This window comes from Triturus cristatus, chromosome 6 (assembly GCF_964204655.1).
Source record: "Triturus cristatus chromosome 6, aTriCri1.1, whole genome shotgun sequence".
NCBI lineage: Eukaryota > Metazoa > Chordata > Amphibia > Caudata > Salamandridae > Triturus > Triturus cristatus.
Window position 1 is genome coordinate 1,404,237,000 of NC_140589.1, and position 16,650 is coordinate 1,404,253,649.

At 46.7% G+C, this 16,650-nt stretch overlaps 1 protein-coding gene across 1 annotated transcript in view; it reads left to right on the forward strand.

The window, feature by feature from the left end:
• HECA (HECA ribonucleoprotein granule regulator) overlaps positions 1-16,650 on the forward strand; it is a 210,594-nt gene that overhangs the window by 151,619 nt on the left and 42,325 nt on the right. Inside the window, exon 3 of the mRNA XM_085612473.1 lies at positions 2,828-2,982. Coding sequence (XP_085468599.1) covers positions 2,828-2,982 — 155 coding nt within the window. The remainder of the gene's footprint in view (positions 1-2,827; positions 2,983-16,650) is intronic.

Below are 16,650 nucleotides of genomic sequence, written 5' to 3' on the forward strand. Positions count from 1 at the left end.
GATTATTTTCCAGAGCCTTTGCTTCAGTCCTGTAGTCCGTGATAGTACTACAGTTCCTCCTGATGCGAAGGAACTGTCCAACGGGAAGATTGTCTTTAATGGCCCAAGTGTGGTGACTCTTGTACAGTAGTAGGCTGTTCCTATCCGTGGGTTTTTTATATAGGGTGGTGCTCAGTCATGTGTGATCAAGTCTAAGGTTCAGATCCAGGAATGGTATACTCGTCTCTGAGATAGTACGTGTGAATCTCAAAAATTAATTCTGTGTGTTAAGCCATTTGCAGAACTCCTCACAGGTTGAACGGTCGCCTTTCCAGAAGATTAAAATTTCATCAATAAACCTTTTCCACAAGGTTAGGTTACTAATGTAGGGGTTATTAGTATTCATGATGACATTCTCTTCAAAGGTGGCCATGTATAGACAAGCTTCACTGAGCGAACCTACTTCCCATGGAAGTACCTTGTGACTGATGGAACAGTTGTTTCTGATATTCAAAGTAATTTTCAGTCAATGCCAGTGTGGCGCACCCCATGATGAAGGAAACCGGGGTGGATGAGGTCCAGTTTTCCTTCATGAGTAATGACTTAATGGCCGTCAGAGTAGCACGCTGGGGAATGTTTGTATACAATGCTTCTACATCTAGAGTGACCAGAAGGTTGATCTCGTCCGTCTCATGTATTTCATCTACGATGCGTAGGGTGTCAATTGTGTCACGTACATACGAGGGGATTTTTGTCCCTATCTGCTGTAAAAAGTGGTCACAAAATCTAAGAAAGGGGGTCCAAGAGTGACCCTATTCCTGAGACTATGGGCCTCCCTGGCACTGGTGTTGAGCCCTTGTGGATTTTTGGGAGTGTATAGAAATAGGGCACTCTTGGATCCTTTGTTATCAGAAAATCAGCTTCTTTTTTGGAAATCCACCCATTGGCCTCAGCCTCAAAGACCATGCTACAGACTTCAGTTTTGAGTCTGGTAGTGGGATGTTCAGAAATCGGAGTATAATACCTAGTATATTGCCTAGTTGACGTCTGCACTCATGATCGTAGTCAGAAGTGGATTGGATCACAGTGGCCCCTCCCTTGTCTGCTTGCTTTATGGTTATACTGAAGTCTTCTGCCAATGACCGTGCTGATGTTTCTTCAGCTTTGGATAAATTATGGAACGGGTTACCCGTAGGGATCCCTGCCAAATCTTTCAGTACTGCCTTCTCAAACGTCAGTATTTCAGGGGGCAATATCCCTTTGCTAGGGGTAAAGGTAGAGGGGTTCCTCAAACATGAATCTCCAATGTTAACAGGGGGTGTGTCAAGGAAAAAGGCTTTCAAATGGATTTTATTGAAAAATTCATGGATCTCACACGTGTCCCTGAACCGGATCTAGGAGTTGGTACATAGCCTAGTCCTTTCTCGAGTACTCTTTTCTCGGTTTCAGTCAAGGCCCTATGGGACAAGTTGACCACTAGTTCCTTTTCCCCCTGGTCCGGCTCCTGGTCTCTACAGTGTGTGTTGTTTGGTCTTGCCACTGCACTCCTTTTTGCATCCCTCTTTTTCGCCCTCTTCCTCTGCCCCAGCCTCTGCCTAAAAAAGGGGGGTTGCCCATCAGATAGTATTGGGGTTGGCCCTGAGGATACATAGGGAACTGCCAAAGGGGGGGAGGTGGTTGTGGTCCCTGATATGGGGTGCATTGTTGTAGTTGGAGTAAGGAGGATAGTTACCCCTTCTCTGGGTGTTGCTACCCCTGCTATCAGTACTTGAGTCACTGTTGGAAGATCCCCTCCTACTCGGGTCAGTGCCCTCATCAGATGAATATCCATTTCTTGATGCAGTATAGTCATCCCTTAGCCAAGGATAGACTGTCTCCTTATTAAATTTGTGGATGTCCTTCCATTGCCACGGATCAAACTGACCATTAGGTATGAAACATGTTGACCTAGAGAGATGAGCATAGCTTAAACTGAACCCTTGTGTCAGACAAGCTGCCACTCTGTTTGTTTTATTGAGGTGGATAGCCATCCAGAATAAAAGTTTTATTTGGACTATCTTACTTCTTTTAAATCACCTTTCCACTATATCTACACACGACAGGCCACACATCTCCACCGCATCATACAGCGAGGAACAAAAGATCTCTACTAAAGAGGCCCTTTAGGGATGCCCGTTGGGTATTGCAGCACCAACCCGACGAGGAGCAGGTCCATGCATGACACCTAGCTCACTGGGTTTGTGAGGACCCTAGTTCTGAAAGAAGGAATTTCTCCACTCTCTTTCTCACATCAGACACCACCAAGTTTGTTATTACGAACAACGGTGGCTTGGTCTACTGACTTTATTTTCTAGGCACCACAACAAGAGGAACTGCATACCCTTAGGTAGTAACAATGTTTATTACCATTTTACTTTTCACTAAGGGCATTTTAACTAGTGCGGCTACTCTCCTTCACCTTAGCGGAGGAGTGCCTGTGCTTAACCCACTGAAGGCAGAGGTGCCTAAACTGGATGGTCACATTTCTGCAAAACATAGAGCACATCTGAACCATGAGTTCAATTGTTGTGGTTGAATGTATATTGAAAGCAGATATTTTTTACAATATGTCTCACTTCTTCATGTAGCTGGGTATTAATGTGCTGGGTGAGTTTACTTTCTGACATCCTGTTTAAGATGCTGTAGTGCTGTGCATGCAGGGTAACAAGGTTTCCAAAAATTGGTTCAGAGAAACCGCAAAGTATGGTCTGCATTCTGAAATACAAATGATGTATACAAATTAAAGCAGCTGCGCCGGTTACTGATTCATTAATTTTTGCCTGAGTAACCGTTTGCTTTCTTCCTGCAGGAAGGCTTATGCACCTATATGCGGTTTGTGTAGACTGTTTAGAAGGCGTTCACAAGATCATCTGTATCAAATGTAAATCCCGATGGGATGGCAGCTGGCACCAGTTGGGGACAATGTATACCTACGATATCTTGGCAGCCTCTCCATGTTGTCAGGTAGGTATTATGCGAGTTATGCACAGAGCATGTTGATGTTTCAGAAACTGTTTGACGTATTTAATTGATTCAGTGTACTGCAGTTGGTAGTAGATAATGTGCTGCTTTTATCTTTTGGGTAAATGCCCTTGGGCTAGCCAGTGTACTCTATAGAAATAGGAACAGCCATACTATTGATAATTGCTCAGTACAGCGTTCACTTTTACAGTAGCCCACCGGCACTGGCAGAGATCCTAGATCGTACACAACATGAAGGCCTTCAGGCACTCCTGTATGGGTAATTAGTTATGCACCTCAAATTAGGCTGATTAGATACCTGCGCATGCCGGAAGCGTTTTGCAGGAGCTGTAAAAGTTGTATAGAGAAGTGTGGAAAGGTTCAGTACGCCCGCATGCGACAGAATTAATACTATGCCACAAACACGTCAAAGAAGCCCTTTTCTCCTTTGAAATTGATGTGTATTGTGACAACAGATAGCATCTGTTGTCGCAGTAAAAGCAGATAATATCTGCTTCCCAATATATTTTCACAAAGACATAGACATGGGTGCAATTGCTTTCTTTATGTGACAGTATTTTTTTTCATATGTTTTTTCTTTTTAACGCAGGGGTGGTGTGCTGAACCCTAACCATCATTGGTAAAGCCAATAGATCTCGTCTTTGAGACTGTTGGCTGTGCCATCGCTTTTTGTTCATGCTGTATAGTATGGGCATTGCCGACTTTGGCAGTGATTTGTAGGCATGCTGTACAGCACCGTGACTGCTGTGCAACATGGCTAAAACTGATGTTAAAAGGACTATGATGCATCCAGCGCTAATGCACCTTTTTATTTTCATTTTTAAAGGTTTATGTATTGCCCACAAATAATCTACCCCTGCTTTCAACTGCTATGCAAGGGCAGAGGATTGATGATGGAGCCACAGATACCTTGGCCACTCCTCCCTGAAAAGAAAAAACATACCTGACCTCGTGTCACCCACCCCACCACTCAATGTGCCTTTCCTTCCCTCTCCTTCAGAGGCTGTGCTCTCTGCATTCTAGAGCTGCTATGACGGGCTCTCACACATCCCAGCCAGAGCAGCCTGTTATTCCTTTAAGATGTAGCAAAAGAGAATTATGCAGGGCTTTAAGTGGGACAGCTCCATCTGAGTCTCAGCCTAATGCACTATCCTCTTTTATCCCATCTCTCTTAGCCTGCAGCCGCTCCTTTGTGTTACTGCTTATCATACTGGGACCATTCTGAGAGCAGGCCCAAGATGGTGCTGTTTCCTGGATTTAGGGGCATGATCTTGCCATGAGACAGTCTCAGGTTGTTCATTGGCATGCTGTAGGTGCGGAGGAGTGGCAGTTCGCCCCCACCCGCTAACCTCGCAACTCCTTTAGGATTGCCTGGCTGCCTTTGTTGTTATGGGTGGATGCACCTGCCACAGGGAGATCACGTCGCTTCCGCACAGATCTCCACAAAGAGTGGAGCTAAGGCGGTAGTCCTCCTTGCCCAAAACTTTCTTCAGTGAGCTCTTAATCCTCAGACTGGAACTAGGGATCGCACGAGACATTGCCAGCAAACCTTCAACAGCCCAAAATCCCCAACCACTGCTCACTTCTTCAGCCAGTAGGTCGCGTTACCTGCCTCGACTGCAGTCGGTCCCTCCTGTCCTATTATTGCTGTTCCGCCATACTTTGCCTAGATACTCAACCCTGTGCCATTCTGCTTGACGGGGTATGGAGGTAAGGCCTCAAAAGTAACAACAGCAGGCCTATAAGGAATAAAGGAAGTAATTACAAACACTCTCAGTACTCTGGTCTCAGGAGATGACCCATGTGCGGGACCTCCCCTTTTATTAACCCCGCAGGCCATGCCTGGCCTGCGGATGACGTGTGTACAATATCCAGCTTATAGGGCTAAACACAGGACTGCTAACTATTACATCCTTCCCCAACTTGGATCTTCAAAAACAGGTCCAGGAAGACCAGCTAACACTTAGGAAGCCTTGTCATCAGTCTGTGGCGTTTTAACACGCAATGTCCAGAAGATGCTGGTTGGGTCGGGGATTGGGTTGTAAGCCGTAGCGGTGTTGTTGACCCCGGATGAAGGGTCTACATGGTGACAGTAAGGGTGGTGGCAAGCTGGGAGGCAGAGGCCCTGATGAAACAAGAGTCTGGGATGTTGATTTCTTCATCAGCTCGGCATGGGGTGTCACTGTCCGGGTCTGGTGAGATCCAAGGGTCCGACTCTGAGGACACTGACGGGACCTCCTTAAACCAGGAGATGTTGCGGGATGTTTCCTCGCTCCCTTTCCAGGCTGTCACCATGGTGCCATTGCTGGTAACGACTGTTCATATGTCTGGTTCATGGGCGGTCTGGAATTTCCCTCCCGGCCGGCAATCTTTGAGGAGAACTGTGTCACCTGGTCGGAGTGACCGGTATACGGCGTGGCGTCGGATGCTTACCCGGCGATTTTGCCATTCTCGCCTCGGTTTACTGAATGTCATGGGGTGGGGGTGTCCACCCTGGACACGTGGGGAGCAGGTCTCTCCACGGCCCTCTGAACATGAGTGCCCAGGGGCTCTGCAGCGTGGTGCAGTGTGAGCTGCTCCTATATTCCTGGACGAACTTGTGGATGCGCAGCATTTTGTTTAATGTCCTCATGAATCGCTCCACGTCCCCGTTGGCTTGGGGCCATTGGGGCGTGACACAACGGTGATGGATCCCTCGCTGTTGGATGGTGGCCCATTATCGCTTCGGATCTTGGTGGGGAACCCAAATGTGGCAAACACTTTATCCAGGACGGGTGCCACATGTGCGAATGTGGTCGACACGACTGGTTCCACTATGGAGTATTTGGAGTATACATCTATGAGGACGAGCGTATGCTTCCCTCCCGGGAAGCTCCCAAAGTCTATGCTGACTTTAGTCCATGGCATGGTGCAGGCCTCTTCTGTGATTATCGGGATTGGTTGCTCAAGTGCACTTGTCATCTGGCAGGCTGGGCAGTGGCGTACTATGTCCTCAACCATCGTTTCGAGCTCTGGAAATCAGACCTTTTCTCTCATTCTTGCTTTCATTTCGGTCACTCCTTGGTGACCCCCATGGGCCCGTTGAGTTGCCTCAGAGCTTGTGGAATTACCAGCCTTGGGCCTCGCAGGAGTACTCCATCTGACGTGGAGCTCAGTTCGCTCCGCACCCTCCATATTTTCGCCAGCTCTCCACGGTCCTCAGGCGCCCACGTGTTGGTTTGCTGGAGATATGCCTTCCATGACCCTTCTTGAACTGCTTGAAGAGTCCGGGAGTGTATGGGGTCTTGCTCAGCAGCTTTCTTAATGTCCTCCAGCGTCATTGCCTGGGGGCATGCTGCCACGGAGATCATGTTTATATACTTTTCCACCTTCTTGAGGTCATCCTTCTCCTCCTTCGTGGGCAGTGTCGTGACAGGAAGTCGGCGGGGTTCCTCGCCCTGGGTCGGTAGACTACCTCCATCTGGTAGGGCTGGAGCTGTATGGCCCATTGCTCAATTCGGGGAGGTGGATGAGGGGCTGACCCTTTGAAGAGGGGAACCAGAGGCTAGTGGTCTGTTACCACAGTGAATGGCTGGCCTGTCAGGTACAGATGAAAATGGTTGCAGGCCCATTTTATTGCGAGTGCCTCCCGCTCAATTTGAGCATATCTTGCTTCAGTGCGGGTCAGCGACTTGCTGGCGAATTACAGCTCCTAGGCGGACTGGCATCTACCAGTAGTTCTGTACGCTCTCTGGGTCGAAGTAGGCAAGGGTGGATTCTCCTAGTAGTGTGTCCTTGATGCTTTGGAACGCCTCCTCTTCCCGCGGTCCCCAGTTCCACTTGACATCCACTTTTGTGAGAGCCCTCAGTGACTTGGCGCGGGTTGCAAGATCGGGAATAAACCTCCCGCAGTAAGTGGCCATGCCAAGAAAACTCCTCACTTCGGTGGGTGTGGTTGGAGCTGGGGCACTCCGGATGGCTTGTGACTTCTTCGGATCCACCTGGATGCCCTCCTGGTTGAACACGTATTCGAAGAATTCTAGAGACGGTTGAAAAAACAGACACTTCTCCCGGTGGAGTGTCGCTCCATGTTCACTGGGGCGACGCAGGGTGCTCCTCAGATGCCTTGATGGTCAGCGGCAGTAGCAGGGTGGATCAGGATGTTGTCGCTGATGTTTATCACCCCGGGCAGACCAGATAACATCTCGCAGATAGTGTTCTGGAACACCTCTGTGCCTGAGGATATCCCAAAGTTCAGTCGTTTGTAACAACGCAACCCCAGGTGGGTACTGAAGGTTGTAATGTAGCGGCTTTCATCCGCTAAGGGCAGTTGGTGATACCCACCGTTCAGGTCGAATTGTGAAGACCACCTAAACCCGTTGACATCCGCAATTATGTCATCCATGGATGGCGTTATGTGGTGCTCCCTTGATTGCCTGGTTGGGTAACCTCATATCGATGCAGAGACGTATGGCTCCCGGCTGCTTGGGCTTCTCCGCGATGACCATCTGGGACACCCATGGCGTTGGTCCCGAGACTTTTTCGATCACCCCTTGTATCTCGAGCCTTTCAAGTTCCTGTTTCACCAGGGGCCTCAGGTGAAATGGGACTCGCCGATGTCGTAGAGCCACAGGGGTGGCGGTCTTGTCATTGTGTAGTTTTATTGGGTCGCACTTGATGTGTCCAAGTCCTTGGAAGAGTTCTGGGAACTGGTCCAGTATCTCGTCGACTTAGTTCACCTGGACACTTCTGGCAAACGACACCAAACCAATGTCTTCCGCAGTGTGACTGCTGATTACGGTGTTCGCTTCACGGTCTATGACATGGATGACGGTTATGACTTCTTGGTCTTCTGACCTGAGCGGGACGGATATTTTTTCTCTCAATGGCTGAGGGGTTTGGTTCCCATAAGCAAATATCCTGATCCGGGACGGGTTGATCGGCGGTCGAGGTTGGAGGCGCCAGTACTGTTGGAGGCCCATCACATTTACGGATGCCCCTGTGTCAATGATCGCTCTCACCTCTGATCTTGCAATCCTGGCCACACGTGGGTTGCGGCCTTCTGCAGCGCTTGAGTTCTAGTGGGAACGAGATTAGGTATGTTTCCACTTTGTCTTAATCCCTGAACGAGTCTTCTGGCCCTTGGTACCTTCGGCTGGTTCTTTGTGGTTCCTCCTTCTGCGTGGAGTCTGCTATGGACAGCTGTCGCACTGTTTGTGAGGGTGGCCTTTGTCCTCGGGTGTCTCAGCCTCGATTTTGTCTTCTGCAGACGGCTGCAAAGTGGTTTGGAATCCCACAATTTGCACAGGTTTTGCCTTGCGCGGGGCAGTCCTTTGCCGCATGTGGCTCATGCCCACAGTACCCCTACCGCGTCTTAGACATTTCAGGCTTTATCTTCCTGGGTGCATCACTCCGTGTCCATGCTCGGAGAGCCTCAGCTCGTTCCATTTTGATGATCTCTGGTCTTCCTTGCGTCTTTGTGAGGGCCTGGTCCATTTCGTTTGCTCTTGCCGCGGCTAGATGGTGGGTCCTGGCTAATATGAGGACGTATTCCAGGGCAATTTTTGGGTGACGTAAGATGAGGCCTCTTAGCGTCTTGGCACCCTTGGATGATCTGGGCCCTTATCTCCTTTGGCCGATCATCCTCCGTGCACGTGCTAGCCAGTTCGCGCAGACGAGCATAGAATGCGTCAATCGACTCCCCTTCCCGTTGGCGTGCCTGGCGCAGCTTGAATCGTTTGAAATCGGGATTAAGTTGGGGGTCAAAGTGTGCATCTAACGCTGCCACTGCAGCCTCATAGTCCGTGACAATGCCAGTGTTTGGCAAGTGTTTGAATAGCTTGAACATTTCATCTCCGGCATAGTGGAGAAGTAACAACCTCTTCACTGCCCCGTCGGTCTCCCTCGTGACTACGAAATAGTTGTTCAGGCGTTCTATCCAAATCTTCCACCTTAGGGACGCTGTCGCCGGGTCTTCCAGTTAACTGAAGGGTGGCAGCACCCCGGTAAGTGCGTGTTGTACTGGGGGTCTTTGTTGGGATTGTGCTTGGTTATCATCAGCCATGCTTCTGGTGGATGATGTCCTTCTTTATTTTTTCTGCGTTTTTCTCTGTCTGTGTCTTCCTTCCCCTCTCTTTGAGGTCGTGTATTCCTTTGCCAGTCTTTTTTTTTTTTTTTTCTTCAGGTCTGCTACCCCTTGGTCTTTCCTCAATGGTGTGCTGCTTGGTGGTGCTTTCCTTTTCTTCCCAGGGCTGTTGCCTGCTTCTCATTGCTGAACGGTGTGTTTTTTGATGGTGTGTCCCTTTCTTCCCCCTTTGGTATGCAGCCTCTTTATTTCTCCTCTCCTCACTCTTGAGGGATTGGCACCGTCGATATTCCTTCTTGCCCCCTGGGGTCCATGTGTGTAGCGTGTGCACTTTGGTGGAGCTTTTTCCCCTCTTCGCGCGCTCCCCTGTGTACAGAGCACGTGTCTTCCTCCCATTATCCACCCTCGCAATGGCAGGGACTGGCAAGCAGGAGGCGTGGCAGCTCGCGCGTGTGACTGGGCGCTCGGTGACTGTGAAGAGCACAGGGTGCTGCCAGGCGTCTCCGCGCTGCAACCGGGTGCCTGGGGCGCGTCTTTGATGCAGGCACTCACCCGTGACAATGTTCAATGTACAGGGTAGCGCACTCCTAGGTATGATGAGATGGTCGATGAGGTAAATCAGTAGGTGGTGCACTTGGGTAAGTCCTCCTGAGTATGAGGATATCGTAGACTTTAATAGCACTCTTTAAGCCTTAAAGAATGTCTCCCATGTGCACTCGGGTATGATGATCAATAACTGTAAACAAAGCTTCAAATGTTTTTGGGTATCAATGTTTTTTATTATTCGCAAAGTTCATCATTAATCAATATGGTTCAATAGAACGCACGTAGAAATCCATTGAATTACTCTTCATTCAAGATTTTTTAATGCCCAATGCATTTCGGGCCTGAAAGCCCTTCATCAGGGGATGACATGCTGTAAATGAGGGGATAAGGTATCAGCACACTGTAACAAACTTATAATGTGTACACGAAATAATGTTAAGCACGTGTCTTATGTGAGAATTACAAATATTTAAAAAATGTTATCACGTGTTTCATGATTAAATGGTGAAGGAAGTTGTGATGGTTTGTGCCAAAATTGAAAGCCATGCACTGTAATCACGTGAGCACTCAAACGTAATGATTATAGTGATGCCGTATGTGTTCGTAATTGTTAGCGATAGGGTTGGTGAATAAGGAAGCATGCTTTACGAATACGGGGATCGTAAGTGTTTATCAACGTGCACGCCGATGTTTAATACAGAAAACACTTGTGAGAGAGCGTACTTACAAGACGCGTTGCAAAGAATCCATTTGTGTTGGTGAATTAAAAAATAACCAGTATCTGTAAGAGATTGCATATCATGAACTATCGACCGGTGTCGTTACAAGCATATCCCAAGAAAATTCCGGGGTGGAAAAGAACTTACTGAAGTTGTGCGTGATTTCCTCTATCGGGTCTACTCCGAATAGTGTGTGAAAATATCGTTGTCGGTACCTGGAGATAAATCATCGAATGACACGGAAGTGAAATCAGTATACGCGCCTGGATCATGATGAACTACAGAGAAGAAAGACTCATAGTTCATGGGTATGAAGGTACTATAAAGGTGGAGTCAAGAGAAGAAGCTTAATACTGGGAGTAAAGATTAAGTGAATGAGCCTTAATGTTAATTTTTATGGGTATCATCTAAATAAAGTGCACAATTACAATCACGGGAACTCGAGTATGAGTTTTTTTACCAAGTTTAATGGCGTGATGCTTGACAGACTGGTAGGTAGCTACCAACTGTGAAAAATGGACTGATAATGAAATGTGTAAACTGGCTGGAAAATTTAAACCTCACGTTGTAACGAACCGTGTATTGTGCAGGCAATCTCCCTGTCGGTGTATAAATGTATAGCATGCTGTGGGAATATGCATCCGAGATAGGGTAACTGCGAATCAATGTAAGTAAGTGTAAATAGGGGTTTGGTGGTGATGTCTCATTGCATACCATTTATGACATGAACCTTGATAACTTAGTGACAGAAGTTAATGCGTGCTTGTAAATTCAATGCAAAATGCAATACAAAATGCAATAGAACAACGGGGGTATACTTTACAAAAAACAGCTTAGATCACACGGTTTATTGAGTCCTTTTGGGCTGATAGAGTCCATTTTATCTATCCAGTACACCTCTCTTTGCAAAAGATGTTGAGTGTTGTTCCGACCTTTCAGGATGGGTACTTGTTCCAAAATTAAAAACCGCAGTTGACTGATGTTATGATTCAAGACGTGAAAGTGGTGGGCTATGGGAGATTTGACATTTTTTGTTGGAATGTTACTTTTTTGTTCGTTTATTCTAATACAACTCACCCGTGACAGCCATCTGGACACCGCTCCTCACCCCCTGCTGGAGTCGCGGCAGGCCTCTGCCGAGCAACGCGGTGGGAGCTGTGCACGCTGTACAGGGATCCAGGCAGGGGCAGCAGAATGAAAGGGTTGGTCATGGCCACCCCCGTCGCCAGTGTGCCGTCCTGCTTGACAGGGTATGGAGGTAAGGCCTCAACAGTAACCACCGCAGGGCTAAAAGGGCAGAGACAGTAATTACAAACACTCTCAGTACTCTGGTCTCGGGAGACGACCCACGTGCGGGCCCTCTCCTTTTATTAACCCTGCAGACCACTCCTGGCCTGCGGATGACGTGTGTACAATATCCAGCTTATAGACCTAAACATAGGATCGCTAACTATTACAAACCCATCGAGGTACCGACTTGCCTCTTCCTCTTCCTCGTGTGTTAGTTTGTGGCCAGGTGGCAGTGATGATGGATTCAGCTCCTGGTGACAGTGAGGATGGGTGACACTGCTGGGCAGCTTGAATGGTGCACTGCTGGGCAGCTTGAATGGTGCATTTGGCCCTTGATTAGCCCGCCCATTCCTCTCCTGCTCCGCTAGTTGCGGCCTCTTGCAGTCTTTCTTCTTGCTGCCCCCAACTTCATCCCCCAGTAAAGTTGTGGGTGGGGTGATGGGAGTCTGTTGGGTTGATGGTTGCTTCTTCGGTCTCTCTAGGTCTTTTCGCTCCCCTCGTGACATTCATTAAAATGAGGCCTCTTGATAGCACCATACAAGAAGTTAGAAAACCGAACTTACCTCACTATTGTTTATTTGTTATTATCTTGTATTACATGGCCCAAGAAATCTGCCAAATAGAATATGGATCCCGAAATTGGGCAGGCGGTAACTGCAGTGGGGTTTCTTTTCTGATACAATTATTTGTCCAAAGACATCTATTCCCATCAGAGGTATTTTCAACAAAAATTACTTTCAGGGAAAATAGGTATACCTAATTTTCTCTGCCCCAGTTATATTTTGATAAGGCAAATAGGATGGCCCGCTGGCAACGAAAGTCAAAATATGCGGCAGAATGTGGCACATTTTGTGATATTACTTAATTATTTACACATATTAAACATATCTGGCCAAAGGTTTCACTTTAGTAGTAACAGTTTATCACCCACATACAGCAATGAGCAACTGAAACGTGACCAGTCAACCTTTCTGAATGTCCCTCCAATGCACGATACACGTTAACACGTTTTTAGTAACTCTTGACCCATTTGAGCTAAAAACATTTCTTTTCTTTTTTTTAATCTGAAATTATGCTGCATATGATAGTTTATGTGCCAAATGCATAATTATGCAGAAAATGCTGTGGTCGCAGAAGTACATAATTCCAGTGGTCCTCAATATAGGTTAATCTATTGTTTTCTGGAAAGTCAGTTTTTGATTCAACAAAATGTACCTTTGGCCATACCCCCTTCATATGTTTTTATTTAATTTGCTTCCAGTAACTCGTAACATTATGCAGTGCTGTCCATTCTAGTACTACTAAGTGTAAACGGTCTTCCATTTTCCCAAAACCCTCTAATATCTTCTAATTCTATAAGTAATGTATTGAAAAATGCCAATACGTACTCATTTATACCCACTCAACCCTCCAAATTGCTGTTATTGTTATATTATCCATGAAGGTACCAATCTACAACAATGTCTTAAATCAGTTCTGTTTCATTTGTAGTTTTCCTTAGAGTGCATCTCAATATTAAATTCACTGAACTTTATTTCCTTCTGCAAATTAGATGCAAATATACAACCAAATGCCAGATGCATAATTTGATTTGTTCTTGTATTTCCCCATCTTTTAGTGTTTTAAGCATGTAGATTGCAAAATTTACATCGACCTTGAATTTTTTATTGGTGAGAAAACCTGTACATGTACCTAAAGCTCACTACTCCGTTCTCTAAATACACCGAGCAAGACATTCAAAATGCCTACATATTCATTTAGGTTTTTTGCTGTGGCTTTTTAGGTTTCACCTACAGACAGCTTTAGCTGTGGTTGAAGTACAACACAATAATACAGAGTGCCCTTGGGTCAGCTGCTTGCTCATGATCTGATGGCTTTCTTATATCTCAGTGTAATTAATTGACTTTCTTTCACATGTTGTTTTTTTCCCACCTCCTGGGACATATCATCTTCACCACAGTTTTTTATCTAACGTGTATCCTTCCCCGCTGACATCAGTGAACTATTTTTTTTCAGTTTTGGCTCTCCATGTCAGTACATAGATTTCCTCTCTCCCTGTTTCCCCGGTGCTCACTACTGCCCTCCAACCTCTCTGCTTATCCGTTGTTCCCTTCCCCATATCGCCCCCTCCCCTTTATTTTTTTTCATAGTCGTTTTGAAAAACATTTTTGATAATGAATTGTTCAAGGACCTGGCAGCTGCACACTTCTACTAGGACACTGACAAAATGGCTGCTGTTGTTTCACAGTGCATTCACACACATGCACAGGTATCAGTGGCCATCTTGGAATGTTTGTCTTTATAACAAAAGCATTCCATGATTCCCCCCAGCCCTCAATGAGTGCACATAAGTGTGAATGTGTCATGATGCGCTCTGTTGTTTTTTGGTGTGGCCTAGAGGCACCTTTAGTTGTTTCACCAGCCTCATATTTTGCAAATAATTCATTAAAAAAAACTAAACACACAAATACGTAGAGTGGCTTATGGCCAGCCCCCTTCATCCATTGGTTTGTTCAACTGTCAACCAAATTTTACTTCTGACCACCAGAGCATTCACTATCGGGCAGTGGCTCAACCCACTTCATTTAATGGCTGTTTTGAACTATGGTTCACTACATTTTCCCTGGCACATGTTCACAGATGCTTTAAAAGCTGTGCACTTCAATTCCAGGGCTGGTGTGCATGAACTGCTGGGCTACTCCTTTATTTTTATATTTTTGCCCAAGTTCTTTAGATATTGCATATCCTTCCAACAAAAATAAAAATACAACTTTGCACACTTGCCAAGGCCAGAAATAATGGCTATAGTGTCAGTTGTTTTCTTTTTGCCAAAACCAATGCAAACAAACATTGCCAAACCAGTAACTCAGCAATCATTTTAAAGTAGTGTGTCCTATTAAATTTGTCAATACATTTTTTTCTCTTGCCTCCTACCATTTTATTGCTTGTTTCATAGGTTGCAGGGAGACCACACTTGCCTCACCCTGACATCCCTTCTCTTGAAGTGAGCATAGTGTTTACTCATAAAGGTGTATCTCCTGTATCTTTAGCCCCAGGCCAGCATTGTAGCTGCCACATCTTTTCACTTCCCTGGCCCTGCCTCTGGCAATGTATGTATGCACTAAAGGGTATTTATGTAGTACAAACCAAGAAGGCAGCAAAGGAGCACTAAACAAGAGCACAAGAGCCCACCTATGCAGTTGGGGACATACAGCAAGATAAGGGATGAGTGCATTCATATTGTGAGTGGAGTAATGAAGCTTGAAGAGGTGAGTCTTCAACTTTTTTCTGAATTCCAGGTTTGGAGCGGTGACACGGATGGTATTCCATATTCTGCGGGTGTAGATGGAGAAAGCCTGCTTTACCTTCTTATGTATTGTAGTCCCCAACCTTGCATTTTCATGGTTTCTAGTGTGTTATTATCCTCCTGATATGGTTCGTTTCCTAGCCAGGTGGACCGGTGTGTTGTTTCTGATGACCATGAATGTGACACAGCAGGTCTTGAAGTTGGTGCAGACTTGGAGTGGGAGCCAATGAAGTTCCTTTAGTGTGGGTCCTTAAGATGTGCCTGGGTGTTTAGTACGCTTTTAGCGTGTGTCAGAGTGGTGAGGAGCAGACCATGAAGCAGAGCATTACCTCCATCCATGGGCCCTAAAAATGGATTAGAACTTGGATTTCAGGTTCCATGCAGGACCCTGCATCCAGAGGACTTTTCTGAATGATACCGAGATCCTAGTGGCCTTAATCCCTTAGATAAATCTGATATCTCAATAGATGTGTACAAAAACCTAATATTGTTTTCTTTTAGCCAGATGTGCTAGCTCCCGATCAGCCACACCATGAAATTTGCCTTGGAGAGAGTTAATCTCTTAGAGCTGAATACTGTTTGCAACACCAGTGGTGCTTACAGTTTTTGTAGGTCACCTTCAATATGAGACAGTTGACTTGAGATGCCTCTTATGATGCCATATTTGGTGGAGATAGGCACCCCTCTTACGTAGGATTTAAAGGCTTCCTTTAATGTCGATTGATGTGGTACTGAACCAGTATGAGACTAAAACTACTCTATTATTGTATTTTGGCGATTGTCTTCGAATACAGAGTCTGTCTATGCCTCTGCTGGAAATATCCAGGTAGGGAACCAGACCTTTGAGTTTGAAAGATGATGCTATAATGTGATACGTGAGTATTAGCCAGCATGTGTGGAAGATATGAGACGGTGCCTGCCCATGAGGTTATCTCGCTCAGTAACCAGTAATCTTTGCCTGGCAGAGTTATGGTGAGGAGTAGAAAGAGTAGCTCCCTTTCCCCCATGCCTCTACTGCCACATATCTACCAAGTATAACACTCCATCACCTGTGCCAGTGTTTTAATACCTCAAGGGCTATCTCCTGGTGCGATTTATCTAGCACTGGATCAATTGTTCGGTTTATGTCCCCTCCACAGATTTTTGTTTCTGTCTTTCTTAACCCCTTCCCCGCTCATGACGGAACCGCTCCGTCATGAGCCACGGTTACCATGTGCTCATGACGGAGCGGTTCCGTCATGCCACGACCGTTGACGGCCGCTCCGCCCACGCGGCGCTGTTTCCCCGCCTATGCGGGGGGACAACGCAACTGGGCGGAGTCATGACGGAACCGCTCCGTCATGAGCACAGCTCAACCGTGGCTCATGACGGAGTGGCTCCGTCATGAGCACAGCGCCACCGCGCTGCCCCCCCACACCCCCCAGCGCTGCGGCGGAATTCCCGCCGCAGCGAAGGGGTTAATAGGTAAAGTATCCCTTCAAACAAGTTAGGGAAGGCCACATTGGGGCCATACGTCTTGACTAGAGGGAGCCTTTTGCCCAACACAAAGCCCTGTAGAATGAGATGTTTACTCTCTGGGTCTGAGTATAGCCATGAAATCCTAAAGTCTAGGGATCTTAGAATCAGAATGCAGGTCACTCTGAGTGTGAACTATAGGAGGATAAACATCTCTGCTCGCCACAGTTGCTAGTGAAACTTACCAGGCGCCTCAGGGCCAGGTAAGT